General features: G+C 43.3%; 1 protein-coding gene across 1 annotated transcript in view; it reads left to right on the forward strand.

The window, feature by feature from the left end:
* The first annotated feature begins 3,221 nt into the window (after positions 1–3,221).
* Positions 3,222–27,269, forward strand: part of ADAMTS2 (ADAM metallopeptidase with thrombospondin type 1 motif 2) — a 170,998-nt gene continuing 146,950 nt past the window's right edge. Inside the window, exons 1-2 of the mRNA XM_074552498.1 lie at positions 3,222–3,634; positions 4,573–4,934. Coding sequence (XP_074408599.1) covers positions 3,547–3,634; positions 4,573–4,934 — 450 coding nt within the window. The 5' untranslated portion in view covers positions 3,222–3,546. The remainder of the gene's footprint in view (positions 3,635–4,572; positions 4,935–27,269) is intronic.

Below are 27,269 nucleotides of genomic sequence, written 5' to 3' on the forward strand. Positions count from 1 at the left end.
CATCTGCTTGAGAAACACAGGAAAAATGCAGTCCTTTTGCAGACAGGAACCATCTTCCCCATCAGGAGGTTGGGAATGAAAATTCTCCTTTTGGGGAATCTCTCACCTGGGGGCTTGGACTGCTTTGAGCCATAAGCAGACTCAAAGTTACCTGCTTAGGTGTTGGTGTGCCCTTTGCAGAAGTCACAGTGCTGCAGTTCAATATCTCCCCTCACAGCCCCACTAATAAGAGGAAAAGAGTGATTTTCCCTTGAAACCAGCAAGAGATCTTAAAAATTCCAGATACAGAATATTTCTCATTGCAATGTGCAGTTATATGTGTTTAAAACACCTTCAGAGCAGCACTGGTGATTAAGCTTAGGATCTATTCATTTTCCTAAGCAAAATTAAATGTTGTGAGAACATCTCCAAGGGGAGGTCTGGCTGCAGTTTTTGCAGATGCACCCTGGCTGGAACAGGAACAGATAGCACAAACTTGGTGTGGATTAGAAAATCTGTAAATCCAATAATACTCCACAGTCTGTGCTGAGCCCCATATCAGTTCAGTTACCGGGCTGTTCATACCTCTGCTGGCTAGTTTGAAACTAATTCAGGTATTTCAGCTGCTAGAACACCTTTCCTTCAGTGTGGGCATTCATTCAGGGCACGCAAAGCATAATTTTCTCCTTTCTGTATGTCTGTATCCAGTGAAGGCAAACATCTGTGTGACTGTAGTCATGGCTGGCAGAGCACAGCCATGCTCTCAGATTGAACAATCCAAGCACAGTTGCAGTATCTAGTCCTTCTCTCTTCATTCCAGTGAAATAAATATGGTGTGACTTCATTCCCACCAATTAATTTAGAGAGTTGTGGACTGTAATTAATGCAGCAGTCCATACATTCCATGCTGACTTTTTTCTAGTTGATTATAAAATGTAGAGAAGGCATGGACACAGCCATGGCAATGCCCCACTAAGGAAACCCACACCACAGCCTCATCTGTCTGTGAGAAGAAGCCCAGTTTAGGAAATGGAGAATTAGTTTTGAGGAGGATATCTCTCTGAATTTCTCTGCTACAGTGGTGTAATGGCAGGGATGTAAGGATCTTCTTGAATTTCACTCCTCTGGGCTCTGTGGTGGTTGGCATGCTGTGGACACCTCCTCAGGGTCAAACATGCATCCATTTTTCCTGTGGAAGGATAACAGGCCCATTGCTGTGCCATGTGGCCCATCCTCAGTTGGTCTAAATCTCTCTGAGAATCTACTGCAGAAAATCTTGGCTCTGCTGGAGTCAATGGCAGAACTCTCCCTGGCTTCAGTGGGGATCAGGATTTATTCCAATGAGTGCAGTGGAAGCTTTTACCAACTGCAGATCTGGCTCTCTTGTTTGACACTGGTTCTCTCTTTGGTTTTTTTTTGAAATTTTAAAGGATGTTGTAAAACTGTCCCCCAAAGCCCTGGAGCCCACGGAGTTTTTGTCTCCATGTGATAAGGTAACAACATGGGCACACAGAACTTGGTTTCTCTATAGAAATAAACTTCATGAAGGCAGTTACTGATTCTTTTTGTTTACATCATTGCTCTGCAGTACAGCTGTTATCCATATTAAAGCATATTTTCTAACCTCCAGTATTTTTAAGAATAAAAAATCCATCTTAATTAGTAGAACTAATGGCTGGGTTGTTTTGTATTTGTATAATCTACTCTGTCACTTTTAAAAAATGAATTATATACAAATAAGAACTTTGATTTCAAATGTAGAGGGCCAACCCCTCTCCCTTTCAAGTTTATGTGCAGAAGTTATTTCAATTTGAGCAGGATGGGATGGATGAAACATAAAAAAGCCACATCATCAGCTTAAAATACAAGTCCAATAAAATTTAAGTTGGAACTTTACCAGCTGTGTACTGATGAAAGCATATGAGATTTTAAGTAAGAGAAGCTGCTCAATATGGACGCAAACCCAAACCAAACAAACAAAAAAACAAAAAAAAAAAACAAACCAAAAGGAAGAACCGGGAGAAGCCTGGTACAGACAGCAATTTCAAATAGGGGTCATTTGAAAAGATAAGAAAAGAGATGTTTGAATGCAATGTACAAATTGATCTACCTCATAATTCAGAATAATCTTTTGCTTTGTATCCTTAACCTAAAGAATGGGAAAGCCAAACCAGAACATCATACCAAGCAAGCAGAAATCATATACTGCCACAACTGATTGGGGTTGGAGTCCATAAGCCCTCTTCATGAGCAGGGAGCAGGACTAGCTTGCTGTTATTTTTCTTCTATACCCTTCATTTGTATCCATTATACAGGGGTGGAAGGTAATAGCTGGACCCTCAGTCACAGAGGAGCAAGAATATTCAAGGATAGCCAGGAAAATTCCTTGGCAGAAGACCAGCTTCCTGCAGGAAGTTATTGCCTGCAGCTTTCCAGAGAGGTCTAACGCATGCAGATACAGTGAGAATCAGCCTGGGGTAGGTAGGGTTGTGGGCTGGCAGGGCCAGCAGGAGCACAAGAAGGGCTAATAGGATTCTGCAAGGTTAAAGAACGAAGAGGTGAAAACAGCAGATGATCCCAGCAATGTAAAAGCTGAGTAAATATACACATTATTTGAAGGGAATAAGCAGTATGGCATTTTTTCCTGGCCATATGGAAACAAATATAACTTGTTTTTTACCATAAAGGCCACTCTTGATTTTTTAATTATTTAAAAATCCTTCTTCTATATTGTATTTATAGTATTCTAAAGACTTTCAAGGTCTATCTCTCCAGTTGCAGATATTTAATATAAGATTGCAGGAAGCGATTTCAGTCTTATTAGCAAATAGCCCTGACAATTTTTCCTGTGAAATGGCTGCTTAGAGTAATTTATTGGATCAGATGAAGATTCCCTGACCGTGATTTGCCTCTGCTGGTGGCACTTTTTCCATTTGGGTCCCTGCTGTCAACTGTAAACCAGGAGCGCAACACGACTCAGGCCGAGGTGCCTTAAGTTTGTCAGGCTCGCCTGTCTCTGGTCGTTTCCATATGGATGCACAGCCGGGACGGCGCAGCCCGCGGGACGCTGCCCCGCTTCCCGGGGGCTCCCGAGCCCGGCGCGGGGCGTTTCTTTTCTCTTCCCCCGCGTTCTGCCAACTCCCGTCGCCGCCGGCGGGCCCGTCCCGGAGCGGGGCGCGGCGCGGGGCGGGCGCTGCCGGCCGGGGCTGCCCGGGGCGCGGCGGGGGCGGCGCGGGGGCTGCCCCGGCGGGGCGGGCGGTCCCGTCCCCGCTGCCCGCGGCCGGGCTGCGCCGTGTGGCAGCGCCTCTGTCAATCAGCCTGACTTCACTCCGCACGCCCTGTGCTTCCAGTACTATACCCCCGCCGCCTCCTGGTGTCTCTGCTTCTCTGCGAGCCGGGAGCGCGGCCGCCACTGCCGCTGCGGCTGCGGCTGGGCGAATGCGCGGGCGGCGGGGCGCGGGGCAGCGCTGAGCGGAGCGGAGCAGCGCGGAGCGGGGCTGCCGCCTGGCCCGCCCCGGCTGCGGGCAGCCCGGGCGCCGGCCCCCGCGTCCGGCCGGGACCGCCGCGATGGACCCTCCCGCGGGCATCGCCTGCCTCCTGCTCTGCTGCGCGCTCGCCCTGCCCGCCGGCGCCCTGCGGCGCCCCGGGGACAGAGGTAAGGTCTCCGCCGGGACGCCTTCGGGGCTGCTCGCCCTGCCCCGCCTGTGCCCGCAGCCCGCCCGTCCCAAGTAGCGGCTCTCCGCCCCGCGTCTTTCGGCTCCCCTTGAACTTCTTCTGCGGCTACTTTTGCCGGGTTTCCAGTTGTTTCCTGCGAGCGGCAGGCGGGGACGGGGACCGGGCAGCCGCGCCGCCGGCGGGGAAGGGAGCCGGGAGCGCCCGGCAGTGACAGCGCTGCCCGCAGCCCCGCGCCGCCCGCTGCTGCCCCGCGGAGCGGGCTAGCCCCGGCGGGCAGGGAGCGGTGCCTGGGGCTCCCCGTGCGGGCTGAAACACATGGCAGCTCCTCTGCCTCCTCCTCCTCTTGCCCGGGCATCTCCTCCGTCCGAAACTCCCGGGCTCCCCACTGAGACCGCTCCCGATCGCTGCCCGCGGCGTCCCCATCGCCGCTCGACTCAAACCCGCCGCACCGGGGGTAGTTTGGGGGACGTGCCTTTGCCTTGCAGGCTTACCACCTGCAAACTCAGCCCCTGCCCCTGCGAGCAGTCTCGAAGTGAATCAACGCCCTGTCTTCAGCGCTGGCCACCCGGGAAACCCCCAAAGTCCCCGAGGCGAGCCGGTCGCTAACTGGGCGTGCAGGGGTGCGGGGTCCGGGCTGGGTGGGCAAAGGGGAGCGGGACCTCGCTGCAGGGGAGAGTGCGGGGTCTTCGCAGGGTGGGGAGGCTCACGCTGCCGTCTGGTATTTTGGGGAAGAAAAGGCAAGTTTGAGTGAACTCTGCACACTTCATGCAGGTGAGCCAAGTGCCTGCAAAGAGTGCAGTGTCCATCTGCCTTATGTAAGTGTCTGCTGTGCTAATGAATAATGGAATAAAAATCCCGCGGCATCAGGATATGTTTAGTTCTAGTATCTCTGTCCTCTCTTGCTTTCTCCCTGTAAAGATTCAATCCTGAGGAATATAGAGGAGTACAGCCTTGTCATCCCCACAAGCACTGATTCAGAGGGCAGGTTCCTATCCCACTTGGTGTCTGGACCGCCAAAAGCACGCTTCAGGAGAGCTGTGGAGGACTCGCAACGTGAAGCAGCAAATGAGCAGATATTTTACAATGTCACTGTTTTTGGAAGAGAGTTTCACTTCAGGTTGAGGCCAAACTCCAGGCTTGTGGCCCCTGGAGCAACAGTTGAGTGGCAGGAGGACTCTGAGGAGACTCATATTGAACCTCTCTATGGGAATTGCCTCTATGTTGGGGATATCACTGATCTGCCAAATGCTTCAGTTGCTATCAGCAATTGCGATGGACTGGTAAGTTACTTTTGTTATTATATCAAAGATAATTATATTAATTTCCTACAGTCTTTAAATATAAAATGTGTGGACTGTCAGAAACTCACACCTCATATGGTAACTGTGAATGCAAATTAACTAATGTTCCCTTGTGTGGGAATAGCTGTGCTGCACCAAGCGCTGCTTTACAGACAGTGGCACTAGAAGTTTGAGCACATGCTCTGAGGTAGCTACTCTGGAACAGAGCAGCTGAAACCAGCATTTATGCTGATTTGTGGTAAAGTTACTTGAGGGCTCTGATGCTCAAAAGCAGAAGGTTAAGTGGCAAGTTCTCAGCATCCGCTTCCACTTCTCACAGCCTGCAAGGGTAAATGTTAGAAAGAGTTAATCCCAAATAATGGGCTGGACTACCCTGGAAACACATTTGATAGGTAAAATATGGTTTTGTCCTGGAAAATTTAAATTTATTCAGGGTCTGTTTTCTTGGATATTTCACGTGGTGAGTTTCATTGCCTAATCAAGTGATTGATGAAAAGTTGCAGAAGACTTTGAGTTTTACGAGCAAAACAGCCCCCTGTGATACATTTGTCAAAGCTGTGTGCTTTAAAACTGGCTGCAGCTTTCTGTTCTGGAGTGCATGTTCAGCACTCAGATTATCACTGTTTGTCCCTGACATCCTAAACTGTCACACTGTCATTTGAACAGTAATTATTGCACAGCAATTTGTTCAGTGAGAAAGGGGCTATATTTTCCTTTATAATGACCAGTTTATCCAGCCTGTATTTCCTTGCTCTAGCCTCTAGAGTTTGTAATTTTGAGATTGCTTAATTGTAATGCATTCTGCCTCTGCATAAAGAGCCAGTAGGAGTCAGTTGTATTTCTATTTATTTAGTCATAGGAAGTTGTTCATTTGCTGTGCCAAGAAGATGACATGTATGGAGATAGTATGTTGGCTATCTGAGAATGGAAGGGAATCAAATACTTTTCCCCTTAGTCTTTCCTTTCCTGTGGTTTCTCCTAGCCATGTGCATTCCTGTTTTGAGAAGCAGGTTTTAATGCTGCAGTTGTTTGATGTGGACAGCTGGCTGAGGGTAAGCAAAGCACCAGGACTGAGCAAGAAGAGCCAGTCAGAGAGCAGAGTGTGAGCCTGCAGTTCTGCCTCGGGGGGGAAGCAAAAGTTCTGTGCTCTCCTTGTGTCTAGCTGAGATCATTTTGTGTAAGGCAAATTTACTTGCTCAAGATTTACTTTTAAAACTGGGGCAGAGCAGAAGCTCTTCTTCCTTGTTCATCTGTGCTGAAAGGTGGAGGAAGATCTTGTTGATGGCTACTCCTCACCTTGTGTTCTTTTCCTCAGCGCAGGTGTTGACTGTAAGGGCAGGGGGGAGCTTGTTCTTGCTTTCTTCCAGTGTTTGCCTGAATGTGGGCTCCTTATATTTAGGCAAAAGAGTTATGATAAAACAGAACAGGAATTAAAGCCAAACCTTGGACAAGACTCTAAAGATCCAAGGTCTCATGTTGCCTGTAAAAATGACAAAGAATGAGAATGGTTTATAAAATGAAGATGTAAATGAAAGTCTTTATAAATTACTGCTTTTTTTCACATTTGTTACGTCTCAAATACAAAGGTGTGAAGCCAGGCCTCAATGCAATAATAAATGCACTCATAAAAGACTGGAATCCAGAAAACTACCAAAGGAATTGTAGTTTTCAACCTGTATGCCCAACCCATGTGCCTGCCTTTTCCAGTGGTCTTGTTTCCATTAGAAGAAGCTGGAGAGTTGGTCTGGGCTGGGAGGTGCCACATTCTAATTTGAATGATTTTCACATGGAATTACAACTTCTGTGGTTATGCTAATACGTTTGGAAATGGATTACTGCTTCCTGCTGGGTGTATGTACATGGTAGATGTTGCAGTGCACAGATGTGGTTTTTTTGCCCAGGTCACTGAAGCCTTCCTGCAGGAAGCATTGCCTCAATACCTTTAGGCTGTAAAGATTTCCCTGAGATTGTGCAGTAAATCTGTTTTGGAACAACAAATTGAACTCCAGTCCCTTGGGTACCATGTTCCATCTCTACCCTTTCCCTCCATCTCAGTTTCTTTCTTTCTTGTGGGGTGAGTGTATAAAACAGATTATCAATAGAATTACACGAACTCAAAGGAATTATACCAATGTTTCTCCAAAAGCCATTGCTGTGGGGACAGAAATAATAAGCAAGTAACCACAGAAGGTAATACTACTTGTGATTGTCTCTCCCTTTATTTCTTATGTTTTGCAAGGAGTATTGAAGAGTCCTTGGAGCAATGAGTTGCCAGCAAGACATACTTAGAGACCACTGGGCTGGATGCTTTTCTTGGGTTTATTGACATTTGGATGTGAATAAAGTCATGGACAAAGCTATTGTCAACTGTTTTTCTATGTCTGGTTTTACTTCACACCTAGTTTTCTTCCACTGGCCTGAGTATTTCCACTACATTTTCTAGGTTATTCTGGAGATAAGGATGGTGGATCTCTCTTACAACTGAGCTGTCAACTAACAAGTGTTAGAATTTTACATTGTAAACTTGATTAATTCAATTCCTAGTATTTATTTTTGAAGTGCTTGCTTTTGAAGGTGGTTTGACATCTTCTTGTGGTCTTCTGACTTTTGCATCAGCCATCGGGGCTGAAACAACACTGAACTTGAAGTGTCCTACTTTGATTTTTTTCATTGCAAATTTTTGTTGACTGAATCTGGTTTAAGTCAGCAGATGCATCTGCCACCTTGCCAACTTCTGATGTTTTCTCCTTTGAACAGCCCTTTTGGTTTGCTCTGTACTACCAACTATGTCTTATTTTCCAGTTATTGTCTTAGAAGAGTCTGGCTGGTGGAATTGGTATTGCCAAATGAGAAGTTGTTGGAAGGAATTTATGTGAAAATAGTAGATTTGTGAAGGGGCTTTTGAACTGTACTGTATGATGAAGATCTGCTGCCCTGACCAAAGAGATACTCATTAGTTTGGGAACTCACGGTTTTCTGTATCAGAATTCAACAGAAAATTTATTGATCTAGAAATCAAATCTGAGGCAGATGAAGAGAACTTCTGAAGTATGCAATCTAGGTGTGTTGTCAGAGCTGGAGCGGGTCATTAAAAATTGTGGATGAAAATCAAAGTTAAAGCTAATCAATAGATTTTTAACAGCTTTCTGAATTATGAATGTGATTTTTACCATATTAAAAAAAAAGTACTGTGAAAGCTTTCCCACTTAAGATAAAAACACTTGGGACAACTTGTTATCATCTTGGTTGGCCTGACAGCATTCAAACTATTTCTCCACCGAGTGGGCAGAGCAAGCATGGTCAGCTCTCCGTGGCCTGCAGGCTGTGGTGGAAGGCATTGTGCTTTGAGTGTGTTCTTGGTCCTTGGCCAGATTCTTACTTGTGGATGCAGAGGATGAGGGAGCTGGCTGTCCTCTCCAAGGGTTGTGAAGGAGAGTGGTTGAAGGCTGTAAAAAATGCTATAAAACAAGAAAAAGCTAGGATTATGATAATCCTTCCAGATTATTGTGTAACTATGGGAACTGTCTTTCTTCACCTCAGCAGATGAACGTGCCATTGTAGAAGAACTCTTTACACATCTAGATTTTTGATAAATATTTCTGCAGTGCTTGAGGCAGATGTGCCAAAAATGTCTTCTATTTGGTTGTGGAAATTCAGAGACATAAAGTCCCTCCCAGTCGCCTAATGACATTTGTAGTTTATGAGCTAGAATGTGTGCTTAGACAGGAAAAACACAATATCCACAGCACATCTGAAGTGGATAATGAACACATGATTAACTTAGGCTGCAGTGCAGAGTCAGATGTACTGACAGGACTGAGAAGACTGAGGATCACTACTCCATGATGAACAATCAATGTGATCTGACTGCATCCATGGAAGCAAAGGAAGGAACATCAGTCTTGGTAACACATCACGGTGTCCTAGTTTGGCTCCATTAGTATAATCCTCTTCTTTTTATAAAGCTAAAAGATCAGCTGTCCAAAAATTTCACAGTATTGTCACTAAATTGAAAAGTTATTAGAAGAAGATATATAGCAACTGAGCTTTTCAAGCCATCTCTGCTTGTTTGTTTTCTAAATGAGCTGTAAGCGTTACATGGCTGGGGGTACCAAGAGTGACACCTTACAAGTACAGAGGACTTGTTTCTTCTCGTGATGAACCAGGCAGGGTTTGCTCTACAACGTTTCAGTCTTTCCTGTGCTCTTGTTAACCCTCCCAAACTGTTTTTGAGCAGCCTGCTGGCTGGCTGGCTGCTTGCCCAGGCTCTGTTTCTTCTAGAAATGCTTGGGACACCAGCAGTGCTTTCTCGACTCATGCCCAATGCTGCAGTATCTGTAGCCCTGGGCTCACCTGGGTGGGTTTGTGGTGATGCATTTCCCTTTCCTAACCAGTCATGGATCCTCAGGAGCTGGCTGGTGTCAATACAAGTGCATATCTGCCAGTTGTCCCAAGATGTTGTTAGGTATTATTTATATTATGAGTATTTTCTTTCCTGTTTTCAATCAGAGAATGAAACTTTTTCCCTCAGTTTTTATTTTACAGGGTTGTATTCATATAATCTAATTTCTAAAGTGGAAATGTAGAATCTCATGTTCAGATCCAGTCAATGATGTTTCCTGAGAGCAATTCCAGCTACCCATGTGAAATGCTCACCTTTCTCCCCTTCCTCCTGCCACTTTCCTTGCATTCCTAAAGGGATTTAGTCACTTTGTGAAGTCTAGCAGTGTTCAGTATAGTTCTTCTTCACTTTGAGCATGCGTTTGATCCCTTTGAAGTAAGTGAATTTTAAGGTTATATTGTTATGTACTGTCCTGGCAGAGGTGTTTTCTTGGGACTGTCCAAAGAGTTGAAGGTGACTCTAACTCACCTTAGGTGGAACATGTAATTTACCTGCATAAGAGGGTGAAGGAGCTACTCACAATGAATATACCAGGAGAAGGCAGACATGCTTATGTAACTGTGTTATTTTTCCTTTTAGACATCCATCTCCTGCTTTCATATGGATTTATAATTTAGTCGTGTTTCTTTTTGATCTGGTTTTTGGATTACACTGGTTTGTGATGTAGTAAAAAAGCAGAGCTCAAGGTAGCACAATATTATCTTCAAAGTCTGGTCAGGTCTAGTGCCTGACAGTTAAAACAGATGCGTGCTACAAATAATTCCAGTAATTCCTTTTCTGTATGCTAAATTCTTAGCATTTACAATATGATGGGGTTGGATCCATTTTAAGGAGATATTTGGGCTCATATGATCTTTTCATTTGGGAGCATTTTCTCATTAAATTAAACCAAAATCAAACCAAAGTCACCATCTGCGTGGATTTTTTTTTTTTTCTTTCTCCATTTTTTAATGTAATAGCAAAATTCACTGTTGGTTTTTTTGATAAGTAGAACTGTAATACAGTAGCAGAAGAAGTGCAAATAGGTTCTATGACACAGTAAAGAACAAAATGTAAAAGCCATTCTCATTAAGGAAACAGCAGTCCTTCCTCTGCAGATGATCAGTGGGATCACCATTAACCCATTTTCAAGGGCATTTTGAATTCAGCTGGGCTTTTCCCATGGCTAAGCCAAGCATGTATGTGAATTCTTGCACAATCAGGGCCTGACTGCGCATCCCCCTCTGCACACATCATTTAAAAGACCTGTGCTGCCTGGCAGAGCAATGGAGCTCTTTTGATGCCTAACGCTCCACCATGTCCATGTTTTCACAGGACAGAGACTTTGCCTTGTAACCCATTCTCTGGTTTCTGCTCTTCATTTCCCTGGCCAACATGAGCCTAGTTGGACAGTCCCTTCTGCTGTGTAAATTGCATAGGCTTTCCCTTTTAAAAGTTACAGTGTGAAAGATGAAGAGTGTAAACACTATGATTCAGCCTCTGACTGGAGTAAATTATCCTCTGCTGTCCTTAAAAGAGACTCTGTCATCAGTAAATACTGTGGGTTTTTTTTTTTTTTCTTTGCATCTTCTGTGCATGGATTATCTCACCTACATTTTATCTGAGAGCAGAGCAAGTAATTTCCTACATCATACAGGTGGACACCATCTGGACAGAGTATCCTCAGGCAATCAAAACTGGTATCTTTGTGGTATGTTGTAGGCCTTTGGATAAAATATAAGTATTTATGTCCTATTTGACCTTGTGTTGCATTGTCCTCATTGTAGTAGAGTCTCAGCTGTACTATGCCCTTTGACCACACAAAAACTAATTTTCCAGCCAGAATATTAAACTCTATATATCCAAGCAAAGGGGCCTGTGGTGTCTCCTACTTCCCATCTTGAAAGACCCAAATATAGGAGCTAATTTTGATAAGGTCATAATTAATTTCTGGAGTAAGCAGAACATCTATTTTGAGAAGTCTGTCCCTCTTAGCTTCCAGATGTCTGTCCCTCAAAAAGTGCTATTAGCTCCGTTACCTCCCAGCTTGCTGCTTCTTCACAATGTGGGGAGGCTGTTCCCTGGGAATTCAAGGCTCCTGCAGATGGCAAGGCATTGCCACATTTAAGGTTAGTTCCATGTTTATTTTTTGCTACAGAAGGTTAAAAAAATTTTTTTTTGGATCAACCAGAATTCCAGCTGTTGTATGGAACAGGACCTTTTCTCCAGAGATCACTCTGGTGTTTTATTCGACCTACTTCAGAGTACTTTTTATTTATGGTGACTGTTGCTTTGTAAGCAGGTCATGCCATTACTTAATGGCACACCAGGACATTTCTCATACTGGGTCTGATTAGAACAGAGCCAGGGAGCAGGTCTTGAGTGTCTTGCAGGGGGTTGCACAACCTTGCTCTGATGTGCACACCCTCCTTTTCAGATAACCTTGTCCCTTTATTGCTTTCTTTCTTCCAAAGTTTCAGTAAGTTCTCTGACACATCACATCTGGTTCCTTTAGCCCCTTTATCTGAGTGTGTTTTAAATTCATCTTTGTTTGCAGAGTCTTGACACAGCGGGTTCCCAGCTTTAATAGTCTGCAAATGAAAGGCCCACATTTCACACGCTATTTTCAGCTCTGTTCTATTAAACTGTAACATTGAAAAAAAGAGTGTCCTCTTCAAGTGCAGAAGAGCACGTTGCTTCCTCATATCTAAATCACAGCTTCTGTTATAGATCTTCTCAGTTATTCCCAGGTCTCAAAACGTCTGGTACTTTCTTCAGATCTGGAGTTCTTGGAGTTGTAAGTGTGAACCTCAGCATTAATGTTTCTGCTTTTTCTTCTAAGTAACTGTTTTTTGGGTTTTTTTTTTTTTGTTTTTTTTTTTTTTTTGTTTGTTTTTTTTTTTTTTTTTTTTTTGTTTTGTTTTTGTTTAAAGAAAGAGTTTTAAAGTGTTTCCCTCAAGGAAAAGACAGAGATGCCAGTTTTCTTTCTTGAAGTCCCAAAAATCCCCTGGCCAGTGAAAATCATGCCAAGTATGTTGTTTTGAAGGTGTCACTTTACAGTACAGATGAGTTTCTCTTTACACCTTGTGTGTTTTGTCTTGTGTGTGCCTCTGTGAGACTTTGTGCACTGCTGTGGGTTCTGTGGGCTGGCTGCCCCCAGGTGGGGGAGGTTCATTTACTGACCATGGTAATTTCAGTATCATTTTATCCTCTCTAATGCCACGGAGACAACCTCCCCTCACCACTGATTTATACACTTGCTTTTCCCCCTCCTTCATGCCCCTTCTGTTTGTTTTCCAGATCTTTCCCTTGCTGAAATGGAAGTCCCATTTGTACAACTTGCTGTTACTTTTTGGACTTGGCATCCCAAGTGTGCAGAAGTTTTTCAGTGTTAACCATCAAGTTTATATATGTTTTTATTCCTTTTAAATTGGCTTATGTAAAATTTAGTATTTTCCCCCCTTATTGCTGCATTTGTGACCCTTCTTTTCAAAATAAAGACACTATTAATTCCTCACTTTTGCAGCTTTCTGTAGAGAATTCAGAGGTTGGAATTGCCTAATGTCCCTGGTACTTTCTGACTCTTCCACCTGCAAAGTACAATGTTGCCACTTCTCTTTTGATGTGGTGAGCTATAAATAAAGCAACTTTAACTTCTTTGCTACTGTCATTCCCTTTAGCTTTTCCTATAGTTGCCACCTCTGTGTTTGAATTTCATTATATGGTCAGACTGCTTTTTCCCAGCATTTAACCTCTAGCCTCTTGCACCTCAGGGGACAAATTACAATCTATTTTCCACTGAAATTAAGTGTGAAGCCTACTAATCCTGTAATGAGAAAGTCAGTGGACATCACTGGTATCTGTGAATAAGAAGAGCTCCTTCTACCTGTAACTACATACAGCTAATTTATGCGTTTAAGTTATTTCTCTTCACTAAGTGTGTGGACTATAGGTTGCTGTTATTGCCCTGCAATGAAGGTGAATGATTTTTACAGTTTTTTGAGGTAAGAAAGCTGGAAGGAAATACCTGGCATATGGTGAACCTTTAAGCTGTTTTTTGAAAAACATGAAATCAGACTATCTACCTGAGGTTTAGGGTAGTGCAGAGCCACACCTTGATGTGAGTCTTAAAGCCTTTATTAGTGTATTTTCTGATTTACTGCCACTGTAAGAATAATGAAGTGGATGTGTGGAGAAGAGCCTGCATGGCTAATGAGCAGACTGGCTAATGAGCAGGCTGGCTAATGAGCAGGCTGGCCAGCAGATCTTTTCCTTTACCCCATCACTTACAATCCTGACAAGAAGCAGTCCATGAAATGGCAGGAGACATTGAATTTTGTGGATGATGCAGCAAATTTCTACAGGAGCCCTGGGTGCAGCTCTGTCAGCCTGCTGCTGTGCCTGCTTCCCAAGGGTGTGGGCAGTCCCTCTCTCACCTCTCCTCCTCCCTCTGTGCCCTGGGGGCTGCAGCAGCAGCTTCCAGCAGGTCCAGTGCAGCTCTGGACACTCATCAGCCCCCTCAGGCAAACGCAGGCACCACCTTCACACCACACACCAGGACGGGCACTGCAGACTCAGGGCTACTCTTGCACAGTTTGGTCCGTGGGAGGGATTTCTCTTTCAAGTTTTGTTTCTGAACATGAGCTTTTTTGGCATGATTTAGTGAGTATTGTAGAGTATAGAAGGGAGAAAGTCAAAATAATACATCGAGTCCAACAGGAAAGAAAGGCTTACTTTCTTGGGAGTAAAACTGTTTCAAGAGCTAAGCATAGTAATGCACCATTTACATTTCAATTCAAATACAGTAAAATGATTGAATTTAGAAAGGAAGAGGGGAAAGCACTTGCTGAATTTTTAGATTAGATGCTAGGAAAAACTTCCTCACCAAAAGGGCTGTCAAACCTTGGAACAGGCAGCTCAGGGAGGTACAGATGTGGCACCTGGGGCCGTGGTTTAGTGTGGACTTAACATTCCTGTGTTAATGGCTGGACTTAAAATCTAAATGATTCCATGGTTCTGCAATTCTCATTTCTCTGCTCTTTCCCCCATATGCAAAGGGCAGAACTAACATCCAGTACCTGCCCTAAGCAGCTGCATCTTGCATTTCTCCCCTGGTGAAGTGTGGGACTCCCAGGGCTGGTACCAGGCTGGTGCCCATGGCCATCGCATCACCTGCACTGCATTCCTGTTCCCAGGACAGAGCCCACACTTGGGAATAAGCCCACAGAAATCACAGAGATTAACCAAGGGTAGGTGGCAGCACAGGCTGTGGTTACTGTTTTTATAGTGGGTTTATTTGTTTTAAATAATGGCTTTTGGGTAAATCATGTTCATCCAACTCATATGCAGAAGAATATACTTCTTCATTTTTCAGAGTGTTAAAATTTCAAGGCTTTCCCCTTCCTCCAAGGAGAGGAGCTGTGGAAGGAATGTGAGAGATGTTGTTCAGAAAGCATTCTGCAAAACAGAACGTACTTAAGAAACAGTCTTTGAGAAATAAATCACTACCTGACCATGAAGTCAGCTGAGTGAGAGTCTTTCACGTGCCAACACTCTCATGTGACAGGAGTTATATTGGAAGATGACAGGCTTTGAAGCTTGCAAGGCTGAAAATGTCTAAAAGTTTTTATATATCTAGAGTAATAGCTAGATAAAATGGTGTCTTTCAGACTTCAAAACACTCTCTGTAAAGCACCATGAACATACATAGGGTCACAATAGTTTTAATCAACAAAAAATCCCAGAAGCCGAAATTTTGTGCCACTTCTGTTCAATACCACTAGATACCTCAGGATTAAAGAAAGTTTAGAGATTAATTTGGATTGATTTCAGATTTATAACCAAGCTTGAAATCAGTGTTTTTGAATAGTTTTAGGTTTCATTGTAGAAATTGCAAATCCACCATTCATCAGTAAACCAAAATATTTAATTCCAAAATAAGTGCTAAGAGGTGTCTGTCAATATTAAATTTGTTTGCAAAATTACAGCAGGTAAGGCTGACATAAGCAGCAAGTGTAAAAATGGGATTAATCAAAGGATGATTTATTCTTCTTTCAGAGTAATATGAAACTCAGTCTGGATAAGCAATAGACAAGCAAAGAAAGACAAGACCATTTACAAGATGTTTTGAATTAATTTAATCTCCTCAGTAGGAGAGTGTAATGAATTTCTGTGAAAATAAAGTGCTTAGTTCACTGCAGTCAAATTAAGCCCAACAGTAATCATACACATCTTATAAAATAGAATAAAAATGCTGAATCTGTGAAAATACAGTGTAAGCTTGCATTTATCTAAACAGAAAATCACACAGGAAAAACCCAGATTTCTGTCAATGTTTGTGTCATTTCTGTCAATGTTTGTGTCATGATCCAGCATAATTTTGCATAAGGTCCCATGGCAAGTAGCTGTTTTTTGGGTCTGTTCCAAAGCTGCTGAAGTGAATGTGTTTAGTTTCACTGGCTCCATTTGGCTTTGTGTGGACAGGTTGATTAGCAGAGTATTTGGGACAAAAAGCAGGCCATGGAGTATTCCACATCACAACCTTGTCTTTCACCTTGTTCTCTGTCCCCTGGTGCAGTGCTGTGGGGAGGGAGGTGAGTGTGAGCAGCTCTAGTGCAGCTTTTCCCATGGCTGTTTATACCCCGTGTGCTGGAGGGAACAGGACAGAACTGTGTGCCTCTAACCCTGAAATAGCTCTGCTGAACCTTCTTCCCCTTCTGCCTCACACCACATCCCCACCACAGAAGAGGTGATGCATTAAGTAAGGGGGAGGGATCAGGAGAAACCCTCCAGTCCATGCCAGGAGGATGAGGCAATTCCAGCTGCCTTGAATTTGCAGGCTCATTCTGACAGATTTCTGTCTCCATATTCCTGTGAAGATGAGGCCAGAAAGGAGAAAGATTTTCCTGCTGACACTGCCTCTGCTTCTGCACTGCTGGGGTGGTGGGAAGAGCTTTCCCTGCCTAAGATGTTAGTTTTGACCTCAATAAAACTAGCATCACTTGCAAAAAACCCCACCCAAACGCCAAATACAATCCCCCAACAAAAAAAAAAAAAAGACAAAACCCAAGTCACAAGAGAGAACAACATGAGAAAAACACTAATTGCACATCTGTTCAACAGACTTTTGTGATAACTCAGCAACAGCTAATTGAAACTCCTAGATCATAAATATGCTTTCAGCCAAACTGGAGTTTACTTTCCCTGATGCTATCATCTCCTTTCGACTCCCCATTGCACTCTGAGGTTCTGGTGGTCAGGATTCCAACAATCTGTCACTAGATGGGAAAATTAGAAGTTGGGTCCATTGAATTATAATGAGCCAAACTTCTGTTAATCTGCATCATCATATCTCCATGGATTTCTGGGAGCTCTGTCACTTTGCATTAGCTGAAGACCTGGCCTTATGTAATTAGATGTTTTCACACTCATGTGGAGATATGCCCTCCTCTGACAGTCTGGGTTGCAGGCTCCCATGGTTTGAAAAGAGATACAGTCCTTCTTGGGAGCCAGCAGGACACACAAGATCTGGGAATGTGCATATGTTTTCATGAGATTCCACTAAGTAATGTATTTAGGGTTTGCTTTTTGGAAATGGCAAAGTGCACTGGAAAGGGAGACTGGGAATCCCAGGACCTTTGAAGGGTCCCTGGTCTCGAATGGGCAGATGGGTTAAAGACACAGCTCCAGGCACTTCTTGTCACACAAAGCTCACTGAAGGCCTTGTGGCTCCCTGCCTCTGGATTGCCATTCTGACATAATTTTTGTGACATTTTCATGTTATTATGCAAGCCTGTAGAAATCATGAGAAGACTAGGAAAACTGTTGAATAAATGCAATGCCAGTGATGTGAAATTCATCTGTGATGGATATACTTAGGTCTTTGAAGGACTTAGCTGCTTCTGGCAATTTTGGGTTCCTTTTGGGTGATTTGAAGAGGTGTTTGCTTTGACTTGTGGGTTTAAGAACTATTTGTGTTTAGGTAACACTTTTATAGTGCACTTCCAGAATGAACTCCATGCAGTCTTTAACCCAAGGTTATAATTTCTGGAGTATTGAATCACTGCTTGCAAGTTCCACACTAGATTCTAGCTATCCCACTGTGGGAAAGCATTGGTTTTTTTCCCCTTTTCATTTTATATTTGTTTATATTAAGACCACTTTTCACTGACGTCAGAGACCTATCAGGCCAAATCTAATCCTCTATATCTCACAGTGTGCTGGCTAGATTAGCCCTAATACTTGTGTTTTCTACTCTGTGTGGAGGCAGCTTTCACCTTGTAATGATGTCCTCCCTGGAGCTGGTTCTAGGGGATGGTTGAGCCTGTAGCTTCTCACTCCTCACCTTCACAGAGCCAAGGACCTTGTCAGCATCCCTCCTTTGCTGAGGAACGTGGAGCAAATAGCCATCTTTGAAATGGCTGCCAAAAACTGGCGAATTTGCTCCACCACAGCGAATGGGTTTGAGTTCCAAAGCTGCACAGATTGTTTGGAAGTCTACCTCCCTCCCCTCTGGCTGCTGCTGGGCAGTTCTGCTCTCCCTTTCGTGAGCTGGAAAGACTTCCTTCACTGGGGAAAAATGCACTGTGGTTCCTGTGGAGAAGTGTAGTGCTCAGAGCAGTGAGATGACTGCCTCTGTGTGGGATTTGGGGGAGAGGAAGGGATGTGTCAGAGAGAAGGCCAAAAGAAAGAGCAGTTGGAGACATCTGATCAGTGTCAGCAGGGCAAGATGCTGAGCACTGGCACTGGAGTGCTGAGGTGGTGAGGATAGCTTGTGAGTGGCCCATGCAGCAGGAAAGAGCAGAAACCACTGAATTTCCTGGCAATTCACAACAGAATCCTTGCTCAGTGAATATTCTTCTTTGGTGAGTAGCTCTAGAAGGGACAATGAAGCAAGAGGTGATGTTCCCATTTATCCTCAGTGTAAATTTGTAGGGCAGGGCGGTAATCTGACTCCATGGAGAGAAAAGGGAGGTTCCTGCACCTCCCAACCCAGTGCAGGTGTCAGTGCAAGGTGAGTCACTGGGTGATGGGAGCAGGGAGCTGGAGACTCGTGCCCACATCACCAACGTGTCCTGGTGTGCTGCAGGACAGTCCCCTCCAGAGCTGCTGTGATTGATTCCATGGGAAGGGTCACAGCTCCAGCCCAGAAGGGGCTGAAGCTCCTCTCATCCTCACCCTGAATTTTCTTCTTTCTCTGTTAACATTCTGCCAAAGTTGTTTTCAAGGAAATTTGTCCCACAGCCTACTGTGCTGCTAGGTTGGAGTAGTGTGAAATGCAAAAAACACATTAAAATCAACAGCACAAGTTTGGGTTTCTTGTTTGGGCTTTTGAGAATTTAAAAAAAGGATCCAGTGGCTCTGCTGCTGAGTCAGCATTGGTTGGATGTGATTTCTGAACGTGATTTCTGTGGTCAAACTTTTCACAGAACTTTGATGTTTAATGTGCCAGTCAATTAAAGCAGGCTGTTATGCTAGAAATGATGTGGTGGCTTTGTGTGGCTTGCTTGGAATTGCCAAAATGGGTCAAAAGTATCAGGAGAAGGTTTAATCTCCCTGTTTACATAGTGTCATTTTGCTTGCTTTGTGGTTCATTGCTTTCTGCAGTGACTGGGGTATAGTCTAAGAGCAGGAAGGCTCCTCTCTCCTCTGTGTGACAAAAATAGCTGGTGCTCTCTCAATAGCTGGTTTGATTAGAGTGGTTGTGGAGGATCAGCTGTGCAGCACCAGAACTGAGGGCTCTGCTGAACAGAGCTCCCCTCAGCTGGGCCCTGGCGCCACCTGCTCAGGTGGGGACGTCTCTGCCCAAGCAGCCTCAGTGGCTGAAGGACATTGCTGAAGTTTCCTGCAGATCAGCCCAACAGACCCAGTGTTGGTGGAGCCAGAGAAAGAACAAGGGTTTGTGTCAGGAGCTTTTAAACAGTTCTGTGGCCAGGTCTGTCCTCCCAGGGTGAACCCTCCTGTCCTTGCCCAGCACAGGAGCCCCAGGAAAAGCTTCAGGAAGGCCTCACCCTCTGCCATGGGAAGGTTTTTCACAGTGAAGCTCTGCACACTTTTAGATGCCTTCTGACACTTTAATCACACTGGCAAAAAAAGAGCTGTCCAGCTGGTTTTGTAAGGTGTTCAATAAGGAGATTTACTTTAAAGCAGGTAAAAACCTTAGGAAGGTTTTAAGATTGTACTTTAAAGTGTAAGCTTGGTATATCTGTTCTTTTCCTAGGGGTGTTTTATTTGATTCTGGTATTAAACCAGGAGTTGGTCCAAAGCCCGTTAACATAAATGAAAAGAGTTTTATTGACTTTGATGGGATTTGGATCATGCTGCACTAATTAAATAGTAAAGTATCCATTAGTAGTGAAGAAAACAGAGGAGGGGAGAGCCAAATACTGTTGTGATGAGCCCTGTGAAGTTGAGTGAACTGCAGCCAAAGTCTCAGCATCTTTACAGATGAGCTTTTCCATATTTCTCTGCCTCAGTCCTTCTGACAAAAATACATGGTGTATTTTTAAGAGAAATGAATTTATAAAGATCCTTACATTTATCCTGCCTATTTTCAAGTTTTCATAGACACATTTAGTCAATAAATATTACCTTATTCAAGGTAATGATAAGAAAAAAAGGGAAGTGAGGTGTGACAGAAGAAAAAGTTATGCTTTAAACAACATTGAAATTGGATACTAATAATTTGCTTTTACTTTGTCTGAGTATTCTTGTAAGCTTCTTAAGGAACACAGATATACTAGATTCCAAAGAAAAGAGAAACAGCTTTTCATTGTTATTGATGTTGTAAGTAGAAGGTAAAGTAAAAGTTAATATCTTTTGTGTCTGGAAGATCTGCATAAAAAATGGGTTTTATTTAAAAAATAAAATTAAAAAAGGCTGTTCTGGAACGGGCCAAAACCCAAACATGTACAGACAGCTTAAAAATACAGTAATAAATGAATTTATAGGGGCTGATGGATGGATGTTAAAAGGATCTGGCGTTTAAAACTCAGAAATGCTGTTCCTCATTCCTCTTGCTGTGACCCACTGAGCCTGGGTGGCAGCAGTGGCTCTTGAATTCAGTAGCCTACAGCCTGCTGAGACAGGAGGTCTGCACTCATAAAAAGCATTTCCAGGAATTTCCCTGTGACAGTGGGATGGCTGGAAAACACCCCTCGTTTGAAACAAGCTGGGTGTGTTGGGATTCAGCTGTAACCATGTAAGCTGAGGTTTTGAGGACATGAGGAGCCCATCTGTGTTTGGCTGTCAGTTCTCCTTAGGTGTCTTTGACAGCACAACCCTAAATGAGATGTTTTCTAAAAACAACTTGCTGGCATTGTTTGCCTGCTGCTGCATTTATTGAAGGACAGTGCTGTTAAGCCAGTTCAAAAGGTTTTTTGCATTTCAGATGCTTGTCATCAGATTTCCAAGCACCCTCTCTCTTAAACTTAGCAAAAAAGAGGTTTTCCCACCTTCATTGCTCAGGTATTTATGAAGAAATGATGTCTGTTATTTGATTTAGATTTCTGCTAAAGTTATCAGGCAAAAATGTTGATCATGCCATGCTGATACCATGACCCCATCTTCTGTGTTTGTAAGTGTATCTTGGCCTTCTCCTTGCAAAAATCATGAGCTCTTGTCAGCTGCAGCTGCAGTTTGGAGTGTAATTTAGGTTGAATTGTAGATTAGTCCATTTTTCAATTCTGTGATGGCAGAAATGCCTAAACAAATAAATGTTCTAGTAGACTGAAATTTTCTAGAATACTCAAAATAGGAAAAGATGAAAGAGTCAGTCTGAGGCCCAGCAGCTCAAATGCTCTTCTGTGCTTCCAAAAATAAAGTGTTAGAAGTAGAAGCCTGTGTCCCCTTTTTATAAATCTTCTCTTTCAAATCCAGTGGATAACTCATAGAAAGTTTTCAGAAGGAAAAACAAAAGGCTTTATGCTTTATGTAAGAAAGATTAAGTGGAGAGGGTTTTTATTCCCCTTGAGTACATGGGTGTGTAGGAATTGTGTTTTAGAATCGGGCTTTTTGTGAGGCCTGCAGAGTAAAACTGTTATTTGGGGAATTCAGAATTGTTCTTGTGCTTGTTGGGAGGGCAGGGAACGAAGCAGAAGAGATTGGCATTGAAAGATGCCACTGCACAGCAATACCCCAGAAGGGCAGGTGTCACCTTGCAATGGTGACAGGTTGCAGACATGGTTATAAAACAGGGCTCAGGACACAACCGAGAACTGTCAGACTGCCCAAGGGTGCAATCCTGCTCTCTTCTGATCAGTTCTGCTCCTATATTGGTTCTGTTGGCCAATGTGGGTACACAGGCAAGTAAGGTTATGTAAGAGTTAAAGGTTTAACCTTTCAAAGAACATAACCATTCGTTAAAGTGATTTCATTAATTATAAAAAGAAAATTAGATGTAGACTCCAGCACATGGGAATATAGAGATGGATTTGCTTCAAAAGAAACTCTTTCAATATGAAATGACTTTTTTGCTCTGAGACAAGGAAAATAATCCAAAGTATAATGGAAATGCTTCCATTACATTTAACTTTATTGTTTCTAAACAAAAATATTTCGTCTGAGAGCAAATGACAAACTGATTTTTTCCCATCCTAAACCTAATTTGGCAACCAACTAATTTGTTGGTCCAAGGTTGATTTTTTAAAAAATTCCTAATGTAAAATGTTGCCTTATGTTCCAGGCAATACTGCATGTGTTTCCATAGCAACCTCTTCTCATGTCTTGAACTTGTCAGCATCAACATACGACATTTTAAACTATAAAGCATTTGCATGTACTGCTGCCTCTTTGGACATGAGTGAGATTTGCCAAAAACTGGAAGGTTCTTGCAGACAGCTGAAGTTAGGGAAAGGTGATGGACTCAGATATTCTTTGTACCTCCTGCTTGCTTACAAAGAATAAGGAAGTTGTTTGAGTTCTAACTGAGCTCAGGCAATGGGACACAGATTCCTGCTCCCAGCTCCAAGGTCAACAACTCACTCAAAGCCTGGGTTTTCCCCCAGGACTCTTTGTCAGTGGGTTCTGTGTCTGATTCTCTGCACTGTGTGTTTTTGGGCTGTCTGACTTTTGTCAGGTGCACCTGCTTCTCTGTTCTGTGTTCAGCAGAGTTGTTCTTGACCCTGGACACACACAGGCTTTGGACAGTGATGTACACCAGATCTCCCTCTGTTGCTCTGATGCTTTTCATTTTAAACCCGGGGAATGGTAAGTGCAGGTTAAGTGCAGCCTAATCCAAGTGAGAGTGTATTTGCAAAACATTTATGAAATAAAAGAACTGGAGTACAGAAAAGCCCTAGTCAACTTGGAGGAAATAGAAGAGATGGTGTTCCAGTGAGCAGTAAAGAGAAATTGGTTTGACTAGCCAGACATGACGGTAAAACATTCTCTAGGAGGGGACACTGATATAATTGGATGATAAGTGCTTTTACTGTCTTCCTTTTTCTGAATGTAGCATGGGCTGGCTGCTGACTTGATCTTCTAAAATATATATTTGCAGATATGGATGAGCTGCCAAAAATGTGACTAATACAAAAGTGCCCATTGATCTCTTTTTAAAGCCTGTATTAACACTGCTTTTTGGAAGATAATAATCACTTCTCAGTCTTTGTAGTATTTATACAAACACCTTCCTACAGGATAGCTCCACTTTCCCAAACAGAGAGGAACATTAGTATCAGGTTGGTGAGGCCAGGTTTTGGTATGTGTGTGTGGGGACTAGAGTGGTGGCTTCTGTGAGTAGCTGCTAAAATCCCCCCCATGTCCCCAGTGCCACTGGCTCCAAAAGGGACTCGCTGCTGGCCATCAGTGATGGCGGCAGTGCCTCGTAACATGTTGTAGAAGAAGGGAAAGGGCTTGCAGCTGTGTCAGAGGAATGAGAATATGTGAGAGCACAGCTCTGCAGACCCCAGGGTCAGTGCAGCAGAAAGGGAGGAGGTGCTGGAGCAGAGATTCCCCATGGTGGGGCTGGAGATCCCCATGCAGCCCATGAAGGAACATGAGAGAGCAGAGATCCCCCTGCAGCCCAAGGAGGAGCCCACAATGGATCTGGGCAAGAGTGTGAGGAGTCCTCCCCCTGAGGAGGAAAGAGCAGCACAGACAATGTGTGACGAACTGACCACAACCCCCATTCCCCATCCCACTGCACCATTGTAGGGAAGGAGGCAGAGAGTTCAGGAGTGAAACTGAGCTTGGGAAGAACAGAGGGATAAAGTGGAAGGTGGTTTTAAGATTTGGTTTTATTTCTCATTACTATACTGTGATTTGATTGGTAATAAATTAAATCAATTTTCCCCAAGTCGAGTTTTGCCTGTGGCAGTAATTGGTGAATGATCTCTCCCTGCCCTTATCTCAGCCTAGAAAATTTTGTTATATTTTATATCCTCTGTCCATCTGAGGAGGAGAGTGGTGGACTGGCTTTGGTGGGCATCTGGCATGCAGCCAGTGGCCCCCCACCACAGTACCAAGGCCCTGTTTTGGCTGTCAGAGTGGATTTGGATTTATCCTTCACACCATTATGTAGGAGAGAGCTGATTTATGCAGCAGGACTCGTCATGGCCTTAAACCCTCACTGCAGTGGTGCATCTGCACATAAGACTAAAAACAGGTCAATGGCTTGTTTTGTCTTGATTTATGACTTTATGTCTTGGAGCAGGAGGCTCTTTTTATTGATGACTCTGTGCATTCAAAAGATGTGGGTGTAGATTCTTTCCTCTGTCTTCACTAAAATAGATATCATGGTGATGTTTAACTCTTAGGAACCTGCTGAAGGTGTCCCTGTGCCCCTCGCTGGCCCTACAGTTCTAGGGGAGCTGTGACCCTCTGGTATTCCTCAAAGGGGATGGTTCTCCCAGGTATGGAATAAACCTTTCCCTGTGAGACCTGGCAAGAGAAGTGACAGTGGCATGAACTCAGTGATTTTTCTAGGACTGGGCATGAACTCTGCAGATACTGTTTGTGCTGAAGTAATAAGTGCAACAAAAACCAGTTATAAAACCATCTGGGCACATATGTGTCAGTATGTGTCATGAGGAGCCCATGTTTATATGCTGGGGTGATTATCAGGAGAGATGAGGAGTAGAGATGCTTGAATTTCTTGTGGACTTTCTCCATAACTGATCTGGTACAGTATGTTCTTGGGCCAGTGCTTTGATCTAGCTGGGTTATAGCCAGAGGGAAAACAATTTCATACTTTTAGTTTGCTAATCAGGAAATGAGATAATTAATATTAAAAAAGTCTCTTTTTGGAAAAAAAAAAAAATTTGAAGCCTTCTGGTCACTTTGCAGGCATTTATTTTCAGATAAAGAATTTCTGTTTTGCTTCTGAATCAGACAAATCTTTAAGACAAATAACCTAAAACTTGGTGTTTTCTGTGCTCCTTAAATCCAGTTTCAGATAAGAAAGTGACCTTTCCTTCCTTTCAAAATACAGCTGCACCTCTTGAAATTCTAGCTGTGTAAACACACTTGTTACTCTCTTCTGTTAGTTTTCTGCATCTTTTGTTCACTGAAGTGTAAAACAATAAATGCCATCTTCAAATCCTCTTTGGAAGACTGGCAAAGTTCTGTTCTGTTATTGCTGAGGGAATTACTGAGTTTCAGTATTGCCTTTTTTTGCCCCTGATTTGTAAGGAATGCTACTGTTCTCCAGAGTTGTTCTTACATGAACAGTTCTGAAGTGTTTGTCCCTTCCTTGATTCTCCCTCTTATTTTGTTCTTTTCTGCATGTTGAGGCCCAAACTGAATCCAGCATCACCCACTGCTTCTGAGAGAGGGAAATTTGGGACTTCAGTGTCCCAACATTTGTGTCTGCCGCCCTTCTCCCTTGCTGGAGCTGTCGCCCTCTGAGCTGCTGATGAGCTGCAGCTCCCTGAGCTCCTTCTGCCTTCTGGCAGCTCCTTCAAGGTGCTGGATCAGCCTCCCCACACAAGGAGAGGGTAAAGCTGGGGGTGGTTGAGAGGCCTTTTTTGGATCATAAAGAGAAAGTGGACCCAATGTGGCACACGCAGCCTCCTGCCTCCGTGGCTCTTTGATCTCCCTTCTTTAATCGCCCCCAGACCACAGACATGACCCATGTGAGGAAGAGGTGGTAAAGCATCCCTCTCTTTCCCATTTGTAGGAAATCAGTGCAAGTGGCAATGCTGAAGGCTTGAGAGAGGTCAGCTCAGCTGAGTCCAACAAAAAGTGACTGTAATACTATGTTACTTTCGTAATGAAGTGGTTGCAGCAATTTTGAAATTGAGAATTATTCAATTATTTGGGCCAGTACAATTAAAAGCCAACAGATGAAAGTTAATTTAAGGATAATTTTCTTTGTTTCAGGCATCAGGGTCATTGTTTTTTCTTTTTGTATAACCTTTATTTTAATCTTCTGCATAGACCTTACCAAGTACATATTGCTCTTTCCTTTAGGAAAAAAAACAAAAAACCCTTCTTTTCAGTTTCTGGTTTAAGATTTATGGAAAATACTGGAAAAGGAAGGTTTCTTGGAGTAGTCTGTGTATATCATTATATTTCAGTGTGCTTGAAACATTATACTGTATATTGATCCAAGTAGCACCTTTTGCAAAAGACAATTGACTCTTTTTGTGGAACTCACAGAAAATGAACATAAAACATGATGAAATTAAATTTGGGCTGAATAGTTTAGACTATTGTATATTCAAAATCCCTTAAATACTTATAAAATGGAATAAATTGGCAAATGATGGTAGTGCACCTCTAGGACATATGGGAAAATGGGTAAAAGAAGTAAATCTCTGTTACTTCCAGTACTTACAGAGAGCATAATGTCATTAAGAAAGGAAAATGCAAAACATGTGATAGCAAATGCCAGACAAACCACAGTGCTCCAGCTCTCACAAGAAGCCCCCTTTTCAAGCTGTACGTGGCCCTGGCCAAAGCATTCTTTTTGGACTGAGTTTTTTATTCCTGGTTTTAGGCCAAAGGTAAATTCTCCTCTGTGTGGAAACTTTGAATAAAACCAATTCAATCATTTTTCGGATTCTCCCTCTCATCAGGGCTCCTGCCCCTTTCCCATTGCTGTGCCAATGCTGCAGCAGCTGCGAGGGCTCTGCCTAAGCTTCTTCTGGAGTGTTTTTGCACATGCTCACAAAAATATTGCTATGGTCCTTTGCCTTTTATTTCCAATATCACCAAGAATGTTTATGATGCTGCTGATTGATCTCTTGGACAGCACAAACCACAAAATCACCTGAAGTTGTGCTGCAGCCAGCCTAAGGAAGTAGCTGAGACCCAAATCAGCCCTCTCAGAAAAGCAGGAGTTTGAAACTTCCACTGATTCTCAAAGTTGTGGTGGAATTTGAGTTTTTTTAGATTTATACAGGGAGCTAAATTATCTATATCTGTCCTCTGCAATAACAGTGGTGAGCATCACTGTACTTAGCAAAAAAAGGAAAAGTGGGAGCCTGGACTTAGAAGTTGCTAGAGCTCTTGGATGAGGCAATGTGAACAGGTCAGGCAAGAGAAAGAGGAGTTAAAGCACATTTCTACTGTTATTTGAAGGTAATTTTCAGTTTCATTTGGTCTGGCTAGTGGAAAGATACTCGCTCATGAACTTGCTTGATTTTAGAGATTTCAGAGCTCTTTTCATTTGAGTGAAAATCATTTCATACCTTGGTATTGTCATTCTGTTATATGGACTTTCCCCTGCTCACTTCTGGCTTCATGCACCTGGATTTTTCTAATCAGGCAAGAATGGTGGATGCAGAATGGGTCAGTTTAGGATACTTGATAGGCTTAAGTGTGTATGAAGCTGAATCTCAATAGCCAATTACTTGCTGTGGCTTATTTAATTTCACTCAGTTTTTTTTCCTGATGGTTTATAAAGTATTCATACCACGTTTTCCCTAATTGACTTAAGTTAGCTCTTCCTTTTCCAAAAGGAAATATGCCAAACTAAAAGGTTTCAAATG

This window comes from Zonotrichia albicollis, chromosome 15 (genome assembly GCF_047830755.1).
Source record: "Zonotrichia albicollis isolate bZonAlb1 chromosome 15, bZonAlb1.hap1, whole genome shotgun sequence".
NCBI lineage: Eukaryota > Metazoa > Chordata > Aves > Passeriformes > Passerellidae > Zonotrichia > Zonotrichia albicollis.